The sequence below is a fragment of the Falco punctatus genome (assembly GCF_963210335.1).
Source record: "Falco punctatus genome assembly, chromosome: 7".
Lineage (NCBI taxonomy): Eukaryota > Metazoa > Chordata > Aves > Falconiformes > Falconidae > Falco > Falco punctatus.
In genome coordinates, this window is record NC_137587.1 from 50792472 (window position 1) to 50812648 (window position 20177).

The 20177-nt window shown below is 39.8% G+C and overlaps 2 protein-coding genes across 6 annotated transcripts in view; one reads left to right on the top strand and one right to left on the bottom strand.

The window, feature by feature from the left end:
* CA12 (carbonic anhydrase 12) overlaps positions 1–1771 on the top strand; it is a 44054-nt gene extending 42283 nt beyond the window's left edge. For both annotated transcript variants that reach the window (XR_013929489.1, XM_080395615.1), the window contains one exon: positions 72–1771. Coding sequence is in view for 1 of the 2 variants with exons in the window: in XM_080395615.1 (XP_080251741.1) it covers positions 72–156 (85 nt within the window). In the remaining variant the exon portion in view is untranslated. The remainder of the gene's footprint in view (positions 1–71) is intronic.
* A 10393-nt stretch (positions 1772–12164) lies between these two features.
* Positions 12165–20177, bottom strand: part of RAB8B (RAB8B, member RAS oncogene family) — a 31245-nt gene continuing 23232 nt past the window's right edge. The window contains exons 7-10 of one of the 4 annotated variants that reach the window (XM_080395655.1): positions 19498–19548; positions 18966–18990; positions 16457–16529; positions 12165–12350 (exon numbers count right to left, since the gene is read on the bottom strand). In XM_080395655.1, the coding sequence (XP_080251781.1) occupies positions 16480–16529; positions 18966–18990; positions 19498–19548 (126 nt within the window). In that variant the 3' untranslated portion in view covers positions 12165–12350; positions 16457–16479. Of the gene's footprint in view, positions 12351–15057; positions 18991–19497; positions 19549–20177 lie in introns of those variants that run through there. The other 3 variants (XM_080395656.1, XR_013929491.1, XM_080395654.1) reach the window with 3 other exon arrangements.

Below are 20177 nucleotides of genomic sequence, written 5' to 3' on the forward strand. Positions count from 1 at the left end.
CATTTTAAGTAACCAACTGTGCTTTTCCTTCATTGGAATTGCAATTATTTAATACATTTATTTTATTTTAGCTGCAAAAAGGGAGGCGAAGACAACAGAGGAGTCATCTACAAACCAGGCATGTACAAGGAGGAAGAAGACATCTCCAAACTTTGATGCCCTGTTCTGTCAGAAAAGCCCCTTTTCATTCATAGCACTGATTTATTTTGCATTGGTGGAACATGTCTCTTGTTCTTGGCTAACAAAAAGCCTCAAGAATGTTCTAAAAATGTACCAGCCAAAAGTTTTCTGTAGCCCTTGCTCTCTTGTTTTCCATGGAGATGTGATCAGTGAATACTCCTGAGCAAAATTCCTCACCACATTCTTTTCATGTTTGCTGCTTACTGCGCCTGGGTCTTCTAATTGATTTTACAGTTAATCCTAAACTCCAATTTTATGGTTTGTTTAGCACAGATTTTCCCACAGGTATTCAAATCTGAAGACACTCATCAAGCTACAAGCACTCTTCTCCATTAAATCAAGGTATTGGTTTTAGCTTCATGAATATAAACAAGATAAAGGGCAATGTGTATTTGAGATCAGAATTTGAACTAGGTTGTTCAGCATATAGTTTTTAAAATCCCAGCACATGATGCTAGTACATTCACCAGTGGCTTTTAACAGAAATAGAGGAAAAGACAAGTGTAAATGCAGTAAGAGCCACACGGATTGTTAATGGGGTTCAAACCCAGGAATTCGGTGCTGAAAAAACACTGCTAGAGGAACAGCTCACTTCCCAGTTATTACACAGCCTCAAGAATCTGTTATGGAGGACAGCCTCTGTCTGTCATTGGAATTAGAGAAGCACCTTGTCTTATTATAGTGCTCTTATTTATAGTGTGTGTATGAATGATGTGTAGATATTGCAGTTGCTGCTGGTTTTTAGTAGACTTGCCATTTAATCATGAAATCTTGATTGATTTTACCATACATATTGCAACTGCAATTATGCAGTAGATGGGTTTGCTGTTATAGTTCTCTGAATTTAGTAATTTGATTTTTAGAAAGTAATCAAACTTCCTTTTCAAACCTCACAAGCAAGATACTCATGAGTCTCATCACGCATCTTTGAAAGTGAAGCATAAACCTCTCTGTTTCCACTGAAGACAATGTGAAATGTCATCGACGTCAGGAAGAATAGGGTTTAGCCAGCCCAGCCCCAGATGTATACAGAATTCCTCTTGCATTGGACATCTCAAGTGAGGGCCTGAAATGCTTGTACTTCGGTATACAGGCAGGAAGGGATTGAGCATGGTGGCTTATACCTAAAGTAACCTCAGGTCTGAATGCTGCTAAACACTACTGAGGAAATTGCAGTCTGAGCTTTATCTTCAGAACCATTTTACATTCAGTAGCACCACCACCACATTTGTGATTTTAAATAAACAAAATGTTATTGTACGTGGTTTCTCCTTTAAAGATGGCAGATGCATACTTTATGTTTTAGATTCTTCCCCTTCTACTCCCAAGAAAACTGATGTCAAAAGCAAGCTTTTGAGTGAAAGGCGAAATAACTTATTAATACTTACTGTACATGAAATTTAGGCACATAGCCTTACAACTAAGCATACAGCATTTGCCAGCATTTTTATCTTGCATAAACAAGCACATAAAGATGCTTTTGTTGCAATGTCTGAAATTATTTAAAAAGCAGCATTTGTGTGCTATGAGGAATATTACTTACTCTTTGAATGCAGGTGTTTAAAGACAACAATAAATTTTTGTGACATTACTTTGGTTTCTCTTATTTCTTCTAGAAGAGTAACATATTAATTAGCATTTTAATCTTCAGATCAGGGGATTAGAAACATCGATCAATGACTCTCTTCTGCATGCAACATCCTCGGCATCTGTAAAAGGAAGCATAAACCCCTCAGCCAACTACTGTATGCTTACTGTGAGGAAAAGTCTCACACTACCAGCAAAGCAAACATGTTACACATTAGGCAAAAGATGTCTCCTTCAGAACTATTTCTTAAGCAAAAGAACAAACTGAAGAGGGGTTCAAACAAATCATATGCCTGCTGCTCCCACTTCTAACACTTGTCTAATTGCATGAAGTCCTCCTATGAAATCCGTGCTGCCTTTGAAAACATGCGCACACGGGAATTTTGGTTTTTCCTTAATACTGTATTACCAGTTTGCACTGCCAGTGGTCCCTGAGCTGAAAGAATCTAAACCCATGTTTTCTGGGCTCTTTAGCCACTATCATTTAATAAACCTAGAAGTATCGCTTTTTAAAATTACTTCCTAGGACATTTCTTTTGTCATTCTTAAGTGCACAACATTTCAATGTCCAGAAAAATTTAGCATGATCAGAAAGGCAGATGTAGTTAACAAGCTACCATAATAAATTAAGTTACAAAAATCACAATTCACTCATTTTTAAATAGAGCAACCCATTTTTGAGGCTTTAATAGCAGAACTGAAGCCTAAATAATTTAAGCCAGAAAAGAAGTGAAAGAGTTAAATGTCACAAGGGTTGTAGAGGTCTCTCCTTCCATTGCCTAGTGATACCAGGAAACCCATTCCTTGGTGTTACAATGCACCTATAGCCTGACCCGATCACCTCAAGTACAAACTCAAAAGTATCCGTAAGCAAACCTGAACATCCTCACGGAGGTGCTTTACCTGTTGCCGTACTTCCTGGTTTAGTCAAGAATTTCTCCTTTCAGAAAGAGGTTATCAAAATAGCAGCTACCAGGTTTTCTTTTTTTCTTCAGAAAGGAGAACTTGCTTCAGGACACCCTATCACGGTTTATATAACAAAGTCTGAAGTCAACTTGGTACAACTTTGTCCAAACTGGTTGACCAGTCACAAGACTATTTTGCTAAAAGAAGTGTACAGTGGGATCATGATAAATATCTTCTTTTTAAATTTACTCCACTGTGAACAGTGTAGGGGTACAACACAACTTGCACAACTATGTGTATTTCAAAATTTGCTCAGGAAGCACTGAGTCATAAAAAGTTTTGCATGTATAGTATCTAATGTACAAAAACAAACCCCAAAGGACGGATTACTTTTAATATATCGACCTAAAAGTGAATGCCAAAAAAAGCAAATTGTAATTTCTGAAGTATCTTAAATATAGGAGCTTTAATAAAATAAAAAAAATAAAGACTTCTTGCCTTCAGCTAAAATGGTGGAAGAAAATTGAGTTCTTTTGCTATTGCAAACCTTACCATGTTCAAGTAAAACATTTTCATTAATTTTGTAGCAAGATCAATACATTAATTGTCATCTAAGTTCAAGACCTAGTCCTCATCTTTAAATCTTTTACCCATAGTTAAACATATAAACTTAATATTAAATCATTTCTCTTATTATTGCAGAAAGCCACAAGTGAACGATAAAGTTCTCAGATGTGCGGTATCCATGAGGAGGTTTTTATTGTGTATTTCAAACAGCTGCTTGACAAAAGCCAAGTTATGAAGTAAACAAATATTGATTTTATTCCTCCCCCTAAATTCAAGAAGCCACCAGTTGCTCTAAATGTGTAGAGAGATTATAGAGAATAATATATACTCTCTGGGATGCTGATGAGCTAAAAGGAAGTCACTGTCCTGCGTAACAAGCAGCATTTCAGATTTTGAAGGGAGCCACCTGCAGTGAAGAAAGTCTAAGTCCCCATAAGAATCAGGGTAATAAAGGATGGCACTATGCTACTTTCATAGTGAGGATGCAGGAAAGTCTGCAAAAATAAAAATAGTGCAACCAAGTAGCAGAAATGTAAGTAACCTGCAGAGTTCTTCACATAAGAAGAGATGATTGATGTCAAACAGCTGGGGAGGTGAAATGAAAAGGTGTCATTTTAAAGAAATTAGAGCTTTTCAAAAACCCAGCGTTCTTCAGTACGCAGTGTGTTAGCTGCAGCTCTCTGTCCCAGAGTTTCATCCATCTCAGTGCTCAGGATCAGCAGCCCAGTAGCCCCAAACGAAAGGAACACAGCAAACTACGAAGTTACATGGGAAAATTAATTATATCCCGTGGCTGGGTAGCTGGATACCCAGAATTGGACAACTGCTGAGTGGAATATTCCCCTCACTTTCACACTACAAATAAATCATCAGTTTGTAATTCTGCTCATTTCGTAGTAGCTGATAATCACCCCACTTTCCATTTCTACTGTCAAGACCTTAAGAAAACGAAACTAATGTGTGAACTCACGAGAACTTATGCCATCAGGTGGCTCAGAACAACCATCACCACTGCCAACCACTGTTTTTTTAGTATTTCCAAGTAACCAAATTTTCTGAAATTCTAAATGAAAACTGTAAATAGTTATTCTTACACAGTGTGTATATGTTGGAAAATCAGTTTATGAATTAATTGTGGTGTAGGCTTTTTTTAACTACAAATACAGCTTGGGACATACAAATTCAAGCCTGTAAGGTTTCAATTATTACTTTGCAAGGAATATTTAAATATTATTAACACTTTCATTTTATTTTCCTTGGGTTTCCTTCTATCTAAAAAAAGATAAACATTTTTTCTTCATCACTAGAAAATGCAAACTGGAGCTTAACCTACCCCACAGACGTCTTTAAAAGAAGGCAGTATTTATATGTTCTACATTTCAAAAATGCCAGATAAGCAGGAACATTACAGAAAAGTAAAATCTGACACCTTGGTTCAGTTTTGGCTGTCTATGCAACAAGCAATTGTTTACAGGCACATCTCAAGTTCTCTGTTCTTTAATTAAGCCCAACAAAAGCAAACAGAAGACTTTGTAACACACACAAAATTTCCCACCATGTTCATCTTTCAAAGTCAATGAAAAAACACCAGTGGCTGCTGGATGGCTTTACATGACTGTACAACTCTTGGAGTAGGTGTACCCAACTGCTAAGAACAGTGCGGGCCGACACGACTATGCATCCAGCATCGGGATGTGCTGAAGTCTCCATTTCTTTAACACGAATGTTTGGTACATGCTTGGCTCTTCACAAAGTTAGAACTAACAAAGAGATGGTGGCTTGGCAGCCTTGGGGAACCAAGCAGCTCACACAACCAGTTAAATGTTTTCAGTGGTACTGGTTTTAGATCATTTGATTACATTAAGAACCTTTCTTGACCATCCTGGAGGTCTGCCCACATTCTAAGCTAGAACCATAACCCACTTAAGGCATAGCTTTAGACAACTTACGTATTCAGTACTTTTTCTGAAACTGATTTTGTTCTGTAACTGACCTAACCCACTGCACCTCATCCACACACCAACTTCCTACGACAACATGGCAGCTACGGTTTCAGAACATTGCTCCTCAGTGAGAAGGACTGCTGGCCAACAAATCAACATCTGATATTAGGATCATTCAAAATAAGTAATTTTATTAATAAAAAGCATCCCTGTGAATGTTATGTTCTACTTTGCCACTCTCTTAATTCGAGCTGTTACAAAACAAGCATCAAAGCTATTTTGCAAGCCTTCCCATTTCTGACCAGCCAAACAGAAAAGCCTGTGGTTAAGCTTGGAAATAATACCCATCACTTATGCCTAACTCTTAATGAGCACGCCAGTTGTGACAATATACTAAACTACCACGTCACTTTCTAATGTGAAACTATGAAACAAAAGTTCCCCAGGCAACTTTTAGCCCGTTACATGGAACTGCACAAAGTTGTTTCTGTGGTATCCCAGGTCCACAGTAAGACACATCAACGACCCACTGTTAACTCTCTTCGTTTCAATTCTTAATTCAGCCATAGAGAAATCCAGAGCAATTGTCCAGGGGTGAAAACAACTACACCTCAACTGAAGTAACTCATATCATAATTCACAGTAGCTGAAGATACTTTCCTAGATCTCAAGAAGACAAGGAAAAAAGACCCTAAAAAAATTCTACATTTAAAATACATTTTTATCAAATCAGGCGTCATCATCAAAGTCAGTAAAATATATGAAACGAATGTAAAACTAAAAGTTTATGACAATTTAAAAGAACAGAACTTGGAAATTTTGCACAGTTTCATTAAAACGTTACTTTTATTTGAGCAAAGTACGTATCTTGCATAGTCTCAGAAAAAAAGTGATAGTTCCTAAAAAGAACTCAAAAGTCCAATTATTCTGTTTTCTTTTAAAAACACAGTAACTGTTACTAAAAACCCTGTGTAAACCAGTTTCTGATTCCAGAGAAGTGAAATGGCACCATCTAGTGACTTAGAGATGAGATAATCAAGTCAGGGAAGTTCTCACTTCTTTTACTTCCTCACACCACCATACATTCAAGTTTGGAAACAGCAGCAAAAGGAAATGTAAAAATAAACGTGAATGCTGGAACAATTACTTTGGAAAGCGGAATTGAAAGTCAAGTGTTATGACTCAAAGATTATTTTTCTACCAGACTATGTACCTATATTCTTCAGTATAACAAAATATTTTTGGAGGCACAATATAAATTTAAATAGTCATACACTACTGACCCAAATATCTTCCCAGGAAAGCCAAATGCTTTTTAAGCAATGACAACACTGAGGAGTTTTCTATCAATTAATGATAACACACATAGCCATCAAAATTTATGAGTAAAAATCAAGTAACTTTGGATGCATTGATAAAATCAAGTAAGGCAGTGGCCCCTTCGCTTCAATTAACAACACCACATCAGGTTTGCACAGGCACCCTGATCGTGCATGTATATGCTCACTGATTCACATTTCCAGCAGACTGCCTAAAAGCTGCCAGCATAGAACATTTCTAAGCTATGTTTACATAGCAAAACTATAACTGTTTCTGTACAGATTTCATACATTTTATAAAATCTTCTAGGCTTTCATCCTCTAGTAAAATATAGACAAAAGCAGAATGTTTGCTACTTTTTATATTTTTTTTCTCTGTGCTTTGCTTAAATAAATATATTGAAAAAAAAAAACTTACATTTTTCTGAACAAGAGGTCCTATGCCCTCTAGAGGACTATAGAGGAGGGCTTTTCCTTTAGGAATGGTTGTACAAAAAGTGGAAGAGTGAAGGAGGTTGTGCAGTGGAGGTTCTGTACTCGAGACACTTTTCACCAATGTTTCCTCTTTTATTCTTCACTTTCTGTGTGCATTTAATAAATACAAAGAACAGTTTCTTGCTTTGCTAGAAAAGTTAAGTCTCTAGTAGCTCAAAAAAACCCCACCAAAACCCACCACTCTAAACTTTCAGTGTCCCACCCTAAAAAGTGGGACAGGTTGACATTATAGCATCAGATAATTATCCTTTTTTATATGCTGAGAGACTGAAAATACTTCGTGAAGAACATTACAGTGATCTGTAGCTCTGCTGGCTTCTCACTTATCTGTAGCTCTATGACAGGGCAAAGAACACTACCTATTCCAAATAAAAACAAGGTAATTAAGGTTAACTGTTTATTGTAACAGGGTTGAAAGCCGGTAAGAAAAGCAACAGACAGGAGATCTGGCATTGCTCCATACTGTCACAATTTTCAGCAAGAACAAACAAAGAGAAAAAAATCTCATCATGGAAATCACAGAAGAGCAAGCTACTACAAGCTACTACATGTATGGACCATATTCCAAGGACATACGGATAAAATCCTTTCTGGTTAGAACGAGCACTGGGTCAAACAATTTTATCCACTAACTTCAACATATGCAGCTCGCCCAGATAAAACTATTTCTCTATTTCTATGAACCACTTCACCACACAGATAGCTATTTTAGATTTAGCAGGGCACAGAAACATGTATTTGAACAGGCTGCCCTTCCTCTTTCAAAACTGATTTCAGTTCAAGCTGAATTTTCTGCCTGCAAGAATGGTTTTCAGCTGACATACAGTAAAAATGGGACTCTTGTAATCAGTCTCTTGAGAACACCTGCAGAGCTCACTTTAACTTCTACAAAAACCCATATGATTTCCAAAATGGGGGGTGGGGTGGGGAGTGGTTTAAACTTTATTTGCAAATATGTGGGGTTATTTTTAATAAAAATTAATTGCCACTTTTTTTAACTATCATGGAGACAAACATAGTGAAAGCCCCCAGACTCCCATTTGAAATGATGACTCTTCCAGTCTCAGCTACAGATAGTCATGAACTAAACCAGCAAATGCTTCTGGTCATAAAGTAGTAAAATAAGGAAAAGACATGTCAGAGCATCTTACAATTCTAAAATTTTGTATGAGCACCTTGAGGGAAAAGGCATGCAAATAACTGAAAGAGAATACATGAACAAACATGCCTTTTTAGGAATAGCCGTTACTGTATTTTGTCTTTAAGTCAGTCACACTAAACTTTTGATAAGCTAATGTCTACCCGCTGAATTAGCTATATAATTAAAAAGGGATACATTAAACTGTTCCTTAAAGTTAAATGGGAAAAAATAGTTTATACTTCCTAAAGCCTAATAATAAGGGACCTCACTAAGGACCCTGCACATCTTGAAATAAAAGTAGCAGAAAAATTCATAGGAAGATTTTCTTACACTCTAAATGTCACTTTTAACGTAGGTGAACCACTGCAGGGGAGGCTGAGCTCACTTGTTGGAAACCACTCCTCCACGTGACAGACTCGCCATGAGTTTTCCAAGAGGTTCTTAAGTATCTGACATCTCCATTAACAACAGGAACAAGAACGTTTAGATCTTGAATTAGTGCAACTAGTGAGCGTGGTAGTATATTATCAGGGTAGTGGGGGGATCCTTGATGACCAACTGAAAATCAGAAGCACAGAGCAATTTCAACTACAGATGGTATCACTTAAAATGTTCTAACTATAGTAAATGCACAAATATGGTCAACCTACAGAGGTGTTGACTGCCTCTGCCACCTCTATAGTTGACTCTTTGATTATTAAAGTAATCTAACAATTAGCAGTTATCATAACACAGTCTTCATCTTGATCGCACAGGAGATGCTTAGGGCTCTCTGACTGACTCCATACTTCTTTGTATGCTGTAGACACAATCAAGTCTCCACACAAGACATGCACATGCGTCTATCAAAAAGCTGTCAAAAGCCCAGTGGAACCAGGTATGTAATTTATTGGTATGAACAAATATACACTAATCAAAATCCATGTTGATCACCTTTTCCTCAAAGCAAGAAGATTTTGGAAAGATTTTTGGAGCACACATCAAAATTGTAACTTGTTATCTGGAAACTGAAAATAAAAATAGTATCTTTTTCTTTTGGTTTAACATTGGAAATCAATCCCTTGAAAGACAACTGACAAAAGCATATAGGTTTTGTGCATATTATAAGAAGCTACCCATAAAGGACATTTACTGTTTGAGTAATTAAAGATTTCATTTCTGTCATAAAACGGTAATTACAAGGTAAGGTAAGTATCACAGAATGCCATGCATGCAATACCAGGTAAGCGAAGCAAGCTGTTGCATTTGCACTCAACCATAGTCACTCAGCTGACATTTTATATAGCAGTCACAAGACAACGTATCATAATAATCAAAAGCTACCATATGACACTGCAACCCACTTCTCAGAAAAACTTGCCTGACTCTACTAATCTTGTGTTCTCATTTAGATGGAATTTAAACAAAGGGAAAAAACATTTTTAAAGGTCAAATTAAATATTTCATTCTATATACTTAAGCAAAACACAGTTTGGGAAGTTTCTCATCATAATTTAATCACTTTGATCTTTACAGAAAGAGCTATGGTGTCATAAATTGAAGAAAGTTGGCAGGCAGTAATAACAATAACTCGTGAAAACTTCCAAATAAACAGTTGAAAGGGAGTTTGCTCTCATTAATAATAACTTTTAATGAAAAGCCATGATAAATGAAACTGTTTTGTTTTTAAAATCTCTTTCTTTCCAAGAGATGGCCTTTCCTACAGAAGAAATTTGAAGGGTTAATTAATAGGGTTAACCATATTAGCTGTGTTTGATCTCCAATTTGCATCATTGATTTTTAAATTTGAGTCTAAGTTCCTAAGGTCTACTTTTGCTTTAAGGCTGCAATCGTTTTATTTTCTATTATTAAAACTAACTCTTGAGAAAGTACGTTGCCACAAGAGAACTGCTGATACTGAATACTGTTAACTATTTGTCCAATATGATCCCACACTTAAGATCTCCAGTGAATGGGAAATGTCATATGACTTACTTCACAAGTCTGTCGTGGGTAAATCTGAATAGGTCCTGAAGAATAGAAAACAGCACTCCAAAGATGAGCACATTTTTCCATACTGATGCTTAATGGCTACCACCAACTCGCCCAGCAACATATGAGGGAAGAAAACCGCAGGGAGACCAGGCAGATGAAAGCCCTTGAATCAAGGGGGTGGGGGTGGGAGGGAACCCGAAGAACTGTTATCTGAAGAATCTGGGATTTCAAATAAGGATCTCCATGAGGTAAATAAATTGGTTAGAGAGTTGCAGAGTAAAAACCACAGAAGAAATACATTCTAAAGACAAGTGAATTTCCCATGACAAGAAACTATTTTTTAGTTTTAAGAAAAATTAAACTAGCAATTTCATCTCTGATGTGGACAGGGTGGTTAAAAAACAAATAACTCTACCCATTTATACAAACTAGATTACTGAAAGAGGAAGGACTAGCCCAATTACACTGTGTGAAAAAAATACAGAAAAGCAGGACCAGCCTGTAATAAACCACTTTTGGTAGAGTCTGCTTCCGAGCATCGCTACAGTTCTTGGGAATACCTGCTAGGCACCAAAACCGCAACAACAGTTGACTCGAAAGGAGTTTAAAGGTGCGTGCAAAAATCGAGGGCCTGCCTAAACCTCAGAGCTGGAAGGGGCCCAGGCTGGCGAGCACGGGGCTGCCTGCAGCGGGGGGTCGCGGCCCGGCCCCCCCGGGTGGGACACACCGGGCCCCTCCGCAGGGCGGACAGCTGGAGCAGGACAGGGGCCGCCCAGCCCTGCCCCGCGGTGCTCACAGCACGGGGAGCTGCCCCCTGAGCGCCCCTGCGGGAACCGGCCCCAGGACCCACCGGCAGGGACCCCGGGTGCCCGACCCCGAGCGCCACAGCACAGCGCGGAGGTCCCCAGAAGGGTGCCCGCGGCAGTGGGACGCGGCGCTGGGGCCAACGGGAGCAGCTGCCCGAGGCCCACGCGAGGGCTGGTTCGTTGCGGCCGCCCTCAGCCCCCGCTGGCACCCCCGGCCGGTGGGCGAGGGCTGCCCCGAGCGGGCGGCCACACAGAAGCGCCTGAGGAGAGAGCGGGCGGCGGTGAGCTGCAGCCCAGAACGGCGCGGCTGGGCGAGACCGGGCCCGCGGGGGTGCGGCAGCCCGGTCTGGGGGCAGCGGGGCGCAGGGGACTGCGAGGAGGCCGCTCATGCGGGGGGCAGCTGCCGGCGCCTCAGCCCTACCCGGGCCCGGGGAGTGTGCCCGGCCCTATCCCCTTCCCCGGCAGCGCCGTGAGGCGGTCGGTGTCCGCCGCCGCCCCCCTGCTTTGCGGCCAGCCATGCTCGCCCCCCGGCACGCACGGAACGGCCGGGGCTCGTCCAGACTGGCGGCGGCTTCCGCACCCTCCCCTCTGCCTTGAAGGCGGGGCCGCTCGCCCCCCGGCACGCACGGAACGGCCGGGGCTCGTCCAGACTGGCGGCGGCTTCCGCACCCTCCCCTCTGCCTTGAAGGCGGGGCCGCGGCTTCCCGCCGCCACCCCGCGGCCCGGGAGGTTTCCTTAAACCCGGGTGTGCAGCTGCCCCGCCGGGACCGGCTTGCTGCCGCGGGGCTGCGAGGAGGCGGGCATGGGCGGCAGCGGAGCTGCGAGGAGGCGGCGCGGGCCTGCGGGGACGGGCGGTGTGGAGCTGCGAGTCGAGAGCGGGAGGCGGGAGCGGGGGCCGTGAGGAGGCGGGAGCGGGGCCGTGAGGAGGCGGACGCCGCTGCCCTCAGGCGGGAGCGGGGCCCCGGCGCGGGGAAGGGAAGCGGCTCCAACTCCGCTTTGTGCCTCACGGGGCCTTTTCCTCCCCTCCCTTGAAACGGGTAAGATACCGTCACAGTAATGTAGCGGCGTGTGCTAAATAGGACATCGCCCCCGAAGAACAGTTAATTAATTAATTAACACTGGTTTTAAAGGGTCGCCCCGCCCCACACTTGGCTGAAGGAGTTGCTTCACCGTTTCCTAATTTCAAGTACACTTACCAGTGCTATTCTGGAAAATTACTTATAAACAGTATTTAAGACACACGTGGTTGCCTTTTCCCTGTATTTTATTGTTCAAAGCATAAATGTGAGTTTTACAGTCATTGCGGTTTGGGTGAGGAAGCTCAGAAGCAGCATTAGACATTAACCTCATGGACAGAACTTGCTCAGGCTTCTTGAAAAAATTGCATCCTTCATCTAGAATACATACCAGAGCCAGTTAGTTGCTATGTTGCCTGGAAAAAAAAAAAAAAAGAAAAAGTAAAGTAACACTAAAAATTTGCCAACAGCCTTGAAAATAAATGAAACATTCAACTTTTCTTTAAAAAAAAACCCAAACATTGACATAACAATTTGCACTTCACTTGTAATTAATTGGGTAACTAAAAAGACTGCACTTTTCTTTCGAGACGAGCACCCTGACAGGGGCCCAACAAAAGTAGACGCATGCGGATGCAGTAGCGCTGCAAGTGCCACAAGCTGTGACGGACACAGCTGGGCAAGGTGCCAGCTCAGCAGCTCTGGAGCCTGCCCCTCTCTGTCCCGAGGTAAGCGTGGTCACAGCCGTGTCATCACTTCAGGCTGTGCCGCAAAGGCAGCAGACCAAGTCAGGAAGGTTAGTGAGCACAATGGTAACGTTTCCCTGAGAAATCAAAATCCATTTTGAAACAAGTCCATCAGCCTGAGAGACCACTGCCTAACACAGCGCCTCGGGACACCGGCTGTAGCCGAGTATCTGGACATAAACCGGTGGCATAAGCAGAAAAAGTCCTACCTCGCAGCAGCAAGGTAAAGTATTTCAAATCATCTACTCAAGAAAGGTATTTAGGACTAAATAGGGTGAAATTCTCAGTACTTGGTGAATGTTTACAGAAGTCCTGAAGTCAGTACAACATAATCAGTAGTAGAGCCAAAGTTACACACACTTTCCACAATTCATTAAAGACATTAATTCCTCAGATGAGGAAAATGCTCGTATCCTGCTCAAAACTTACAACTTTGTTTTGGGAACTGAATGAACAGTATGTACCAAATATGTGCTCAGAAGGATTTATGTAACATTTGCTCACACCAGAAGCTTAGTGCTGATGTGCTCTGCCAAAGACAGTAAAAAATTTTTGAAGCAACTACAAAATACCCTACAGCACTAAAAATTCTCTTGACTGTATGCTTTGCATTCCATTCTATGCCCTTACTTTAAGCCTCCAGATGGCAAGAGTAACTGCAACATAAAAGCTTCATCTACCTATCTCTTGTAGCTTAGAATATTTCTAAAGAAAAAATATTTTGAAATATTACATTATATTGATGACTTTGGTATACTTCAAGAATTCTACAAAGCCACTAGTCAACCAAGTTGGAAAAAGAGTCATTTAGAAAAAAGGCAATTGACCAGATTGTAAGAGCTGGATACATTCAACACTTGTACCAACAACTTGCCTCTGGTCTACAACTGCGCACTGTTTGTACAGTAATTGCTAGTCTGCAGCCAAAACCAGATGCAGGAACTGTAATAAATCACCCGTTTTTAAGCAGTTTAAGTACGCCTGCTATTTCCTTTTAACAAATGGAGAATGCAAATTTATTTAAAATGTTGTTGGGATGCAGATGCATGCCACTAACTTCTGTGAGATCTGAAGGACTTGCAGAAGTGATTTTAGGACTGCTGAGCATCTAGAACCAGTTCAGATCAAGGGGATCTGCAAGGTAACGTTTAAACAGCTGGTCCTAAAGCAGCAAACTTACTGCCAGCAGCAGTCTGAAAAAAAACCGCAACAAAACAAAGCCAACAAATAATAAGGTGTAGCAAGAATGGTAACTAGCTGGCTGTTGCTTAAGGTAAAGAGACAATACATCCTTTCAGCTACACACAGTTTATTAGATGAATGTGTAAAAAGCATGAACTTCAGAAGCTACTTGTCATCCATGCGTTTCCCATTTACTCCTTAGGATGCCCATTTGGGTGTCTCAACTATTAATTAGCTTTTGTCTTGGGTAGACAAAACTATTCTTTCCTTAGAATCACTAATTTTCATACCAGTTGCAAGTTACTGCCAAACCACAATAATCTGAAAGTCAAGAACTATCGCTAATATAATACCCAACAAATATTTGCCAAATCCCTCAATATTCAGTGTTGAGGGAAGCTAGAAAAACAGTATTTGCTATATTTCATAATACTCATGCCTCTGGTTACTTGAGTCATACCTTTCATGTAACACTGATTTAAAACAACAGTGAAAATGATAACAGCGGCAGTGAGCAGGTAATTCTTAACCAAACCAGAGACTCCCACGTTATCTTTACTGGCATCACTCAGAAGTTACTTTGGAAGGGCATTTCATGACACTTGAAAGTCTGGAAAAGTGGTTCCTTATGAAGCTGAAGGTCACTGAGGTAACAGATTTAAGTAATCACTACAGGAATAGAGGCTATTTCAGAAGAAATCTACAGAACAGTCAAGTTTAGGATCAAGCAAAGCCATACAAAAACCCTTGTGGTTTGCCACTGAAGTTAAGCAAAGCTTTGCAGATGCAACTCGGCTTGACACCCTTCTACAACAGGTGTACCGAAAACAGAGTGGAAATGCCAACTGTATAAAAAAATATGTGGAATATTTCATTAAAAATGCTCCAAATACTTTTAATTATGTAACTTTTATTTGAGAGAAACATTGTTGTAAAAAAGTTCACATGGAATAGTAAAACCATGGGAGTGTGAAGTTTTTGTTGGGGTTGGGGTGGGGTTTTTTGGGTGGTTTGTTTTTTTTAGGGGCTAGGTCTGTTTTTTTTGTCTATACACATCAATACACAGTTAATGATTAGGTTTACAAGTTAGCCACATGACAAGTTCACTTTTACCTGCAGGAGCTTTTGACATTACACCTTTATACCAGAGTGCTTAAACACACACAGCAGAACACTTCTATTTCAAAATTAAGCATTTTCCCAAGGACTATACTTTTTATTCTGAATTTAGTAGCTATATAGCATTAAAATAACTGTAATTGAAGTTTTATTTGCAAAAATGTTCATAAGGCCATAGGAATGCACTCAAATTCACCAGAAAACAAGAAAAATCAATGGAAGTCCTGCTTTTGTGGAAGAAAGAAATACAAGTTTTATTTATAAGAATGAGAATGGCATAAGCAGTTCAGTGAATGGAGGAGAAAACAGACCTATTACCACCTACAGACCAAACCTTAAGAAGTTTAACATTGCAAAATTTCAATTACATTAATAGATAACCAAATAACAGATGCATTTTCACAACTAACACATTTATGCATTTTACATAATATTCATGTACTTTCAAATCATTACCCATTCACAATATTTTAATGTGATATGTATATTCAAGACTCCTTTATTCACTTGTGAAAATGATCCACTTAATTCACTTGACTTCAGCAGACTAGTGTGGGAAGGGTACTTACAATGGGAAATACTTTCTGTAAAAAGAACTACAGGTCTGAAAAGTCAATTAGCATTTCTGAGACTGTCCCCCAAATAGCAAAGTGAGCTGCATTACCTTTTCATGAGTGGTTTAAGCTTTAGCAGTAATAGAACTTCCAGACAGTAAGTAAATCAAATATTCTGTATACACCCAACAAAAACTTCTTGTGCATGTTTTGCTGAGCACAGACTGAAAGCTAAAATTGCAAAGCACTGAGACCAGTCCGGGTATTGTTTGGCTATTTTTTTTCTTTTTTTAAAAAAAAACATTTAGAAAACTATTGGTCAAGATACAGTGCACAGACATGGGTCCAAGGAAAAGATTTTCTAGAACCTTAGCATAAGCAGCATTTTTGTTTTATCCACCAAATCCACAAAAAATGTCTGCCTCTCCTGAAAAGTTAGTGGCAATTTCTGGAACAAAACAGAAATACATTTGCTGCTTAATGAATAATAATTACAGGACTTTTGTTCTAATGGACGTTAGAAATCTAACTAGATGACTGAGGTATAGTTAAGAGTCCTTCAAAATTTAGATCATATAGTCTGGAGCAAAGTAGCAACACAGACTGCATAGAACAATCATAGTGATATTAGAAAAGCCTGTAGGACCCAGCATCCAACGCGTAGGCAGAACATACCATTTATCATCACCCGCTTGTCTAAAGGAAAATAGCTAAAAAAATCCTGGTAGAACATACAGCTGATTCGCACGCTAAGATACAGCACATTTTTCAATGTCTGACAAGGCAAACTGTACACAGAAAGAGGTCTGTACTGACCACGTTAGCACACCAATAAAGTGCAGCCACTCAGCCATTTAATACTGCTGGAGAAGAGGGGTGGGGGCAAAACAACAAAGAAAGAGAGAGAAATCTGCATTTTACCTTATCCATAAGACCACATGAAATTAGAATTCTTCAGTTTCAGCAGGGGACAACAAAATTGCATTAATTTCTTCTACAAATAGAAAAAGATGAGCTTTACATGAACATTAAGCAAAGTGAAGTATTTACTGCATTATTTTATCATGCATAAAGTGAATTTCCTATGGTCTTACCTCACATTTATGTACAGTTTAGCACAGCTAAATGTAAGAAAATAGCAAGTTTTTTTTTCCTCCCCCCCCATACAGAGCAGATACCCCAATTCGCTGCTGCTTCAAGAAGCACTTCACAGACTCTACTACTTAAAGGCTCTTTCAAAGGGAAGTTCATGGAGACTAATGTTGGATGAACGTTTAACCACACAGCGAAGACAGGAAAAAACAATACAAAGCATTCTGTAAACGGTGCCAAACACAGAACATGTCAGTTTTGGTTTGCAGACAACCCCTGAGATAAAAACCAAAGTATTACGACACCAAATAAGTCAGAGGTAAATTACTGAAAATAAACAACATTCATAATTGGTGTCACAACACTTTCTGTATAGAAGCACTTTTTTGAACCATACAGAAAACGTAACTGCTTTAGCCTGTCCGAGAAAAACATCAAGGGTAGACAACAGAGCAGTTAGGGTTGCTTTGTTTTTTCACTAAACCTTGTTGCCATGAAGATGTTTCTGTTTTAGTGCAGCAACAGCAGTTTATGAGATTCAGCATCTAGTTACAGTAACTACTTCTATTAAACTACATGTGGGGACAGGCTGATAACCACCTAAAACTTCATGGAACCAGCTACTTAATGTTAAACCTTTTAAAATCAAAAGTCTTTAAATCTAACGCTATTGGCCCATCCACTTTCAAAATATTTACAACAGACCTGGAGATGACAAATCCAGTACCTGACACCACAAAATGAAGCGGTTATCTGTCGCAACAACCAACACACTGTTCACAACTCCAGACGATGTCGGGAAGCAAAAGCAAGCATGTCAGACAGTAACGATGACAATGACAGAACACACCTATCCCCTAATAACAAACATGCTGGACACAAACTTGTAGTTAAAGCTTACAATGGTCCAAGTTTGGCACATCAACAGAACTAAAGCACCTGTTTTAATTGCTTGTTGAGGATTTTTTTTTTCTGAAGACAATAAAAAAGTAGTAGAACAAAGACTAGGTTATACAACGCTCAATTGAGTAAAAAAGGCAACTACGTTTCAACTCTGCTTCTAACAGTCTAGGTCACTGTACCAGTTTCTGATGAAAAAAATAACTGCTTGAGCAGACCAAAGAGGGCTTCACACATTCAGTATTAACTGCACAACTAATAATATGTTACATCCCTAACGTGACCGTTTCCTTAGTGCTGGAACTTGATAAACTTTAGCAACAGCACAGGAAGCTAGTTTTTGGACACCTCAGTTGTCAAGGGTCGATGCTTACAGATGTTAACAAACTATCCTTACAATTACAGTAGAAATAGAAGTCACCTTTAGAAGCAGTCATTTCTGAACAAGTGAATCCACAGAGAAGTTACTCAAAACTCATGCATTCAGCTTCCACAAGCCACTTAAGTGATAGCGATGAGGCCAATTTGTGACAATGAATTCAACTCCAGAGTGTACTTCCTCATCAGAAACAAAAAAAGGTGCAGACAGTTTGAGCTAAACAAAGGGAAGTTAAGTGAGGAGAGACACTGTGTTTATTCAAACAACTGGAAGGTGCATCTGTGAATCAGACAGTGACTGGCAATTCAGAACACAACTTTGCTAAGTCTGGTAAAGAAAGAAAAGCAACATACTACATTCAGAACAGAAGCCATAGCTTCTGCATGAACAGATTTGTGCATCCAAGAGACAAACACCATACAAATTGTTAAATGCCAATTGTTACAGTAATTCTCATTACTAGAGTATCAACATCCATACTGCAGTCGTGGCCACAAGTATACAGCATAGAAAATAATGGACGTGAGACTTAATTTTTCCCCTGGCTCTTCTGCTTGAAAATAAATTTGTTTAAAAACAGAAAGGAAAACCTGCACAAATCTGTTAAGAATCTTTCTTACAAGTCAAACTGTGCAAATACAAGTGTAAGATTGTGCTGTAACAGGCAGTAAGAGGCCAATATGGATGTGCAAAGTTAAAAGAAACATAGCAGCTTTTGCAACAGGCAATAAAACAGAAAGTAAAAAAGGAAAACAAGTTAACTCTTGCATTTGTGTCTCCACTTCATAGCTTCCATATCTGAGAAAGAAGAGCCTGACAGGTCAATAGGCTTAGTGAGCAAAATCCACTTGGTATTTTGTGTATCGCAGTCTACGTTCAATGGAGCTCTCAGCAGCAGCTTGGTGGTATTATTTCTGAGGCTTTGTGACCCTGTGCTTTCAAAGAAGCAGAAAAGGTTCTAAGTGTGCTGCAGTCTATCATTAGAAGTTCATCAAAGTAGCGTGCATCGAAAGAAGCTGCTCTTCTTAGATCGGTTTTCTGTTATTTTTACTGGCCCACCTGCCCCTGATGAACTGTTGTCATTCTGAAAGAGACAAAGAGTATCAACATCATAAAAATGCAGGAAAAAAAGTAAGTCTAGCTTTCCCAGGTTCCCTCCCCACCTCCTCTGCCTTGCAAAGCTATAAGCAGAGCAGCAGTTTGTTGCAACTTGAGCTCCTCAATTATCCAGACTCTGTTAATCATTCAATAAAAATGCCTATTTTAAAAAATGAAGATTTATCCAGCAATCCAGATCTCAAGTATTAGCTGAAGTAGTTTGAGACTTAATTTGACATTTAATAAAGCAAAGAGCACACTGTTACATTTCAAAAGAACACATCAATTTCAGGCTGCTCAATGTTACTGTTCATGCAAAATAAAGAACAATTACATGCTGACGTGTAATAAAGCCTGATAAAGCACCCTTTGCTCAAATTTATCTAGCACACCCTGTAATCCCCGGCAGTTTTTTGGTAGGGCTACTTCTCAGACAATTATTATAGCGGTCATTTCAATGTATCTAGTTTGTATGCCAACTGGAAATACAAACCATTTTTCTGTTGAGCTTTGTCATAATGTCCCGTGCAAGTGTGAAAAATGCCTGGTAAGGAGTGAAAATTAAAAAAAAGAGAGAGAAAGTTAGTCATGAGATACATTAAAGATAAGATCGATACGGAGTAGCCAGACACATTAACAGTACAGTATTCTGTAGGGCACTGCCAGCACTTCGCATTGCAAGGCGCTCTACGTATAATAGCTGTTTACCTAGAACTGCACTAAGTATGCTTTAGAATAAAAAACTCTGGTTTTAATCTCCACCCCCAGTCTTTGAAGCAAGTAAACTACTTTCCCATCATGTACCTCTTCACCAAAAAGAAAAAAGTCTGCTGAAGAGAGCGCTGCATGCACTAATACTCACCCACCCACCCCCAACTGCACTGCGCACTGTAACTAGAAAACCACGGAAAGGTTTGGGGATGGCATGCCTGGGAATTCACATTCAGGCTAGCTTGCTTTCTATTCTCCAAAAGTTTTGCTCCTGGGCTATCTATAATGTTTATTTATGCTTCCAACATCCCTATTAAAAAAGAAAAAAAAAATCATCAGCAAATCTCAGCATCTCAGACTTCAACGTATAAAGGAGCAAAAAAACCTCTGCAGCAGAAGAAAATCTGCAACTCTCCAGAAGAAGGGAAAAGCAAGATTTTAGGCTACCTGGAGACATCAACA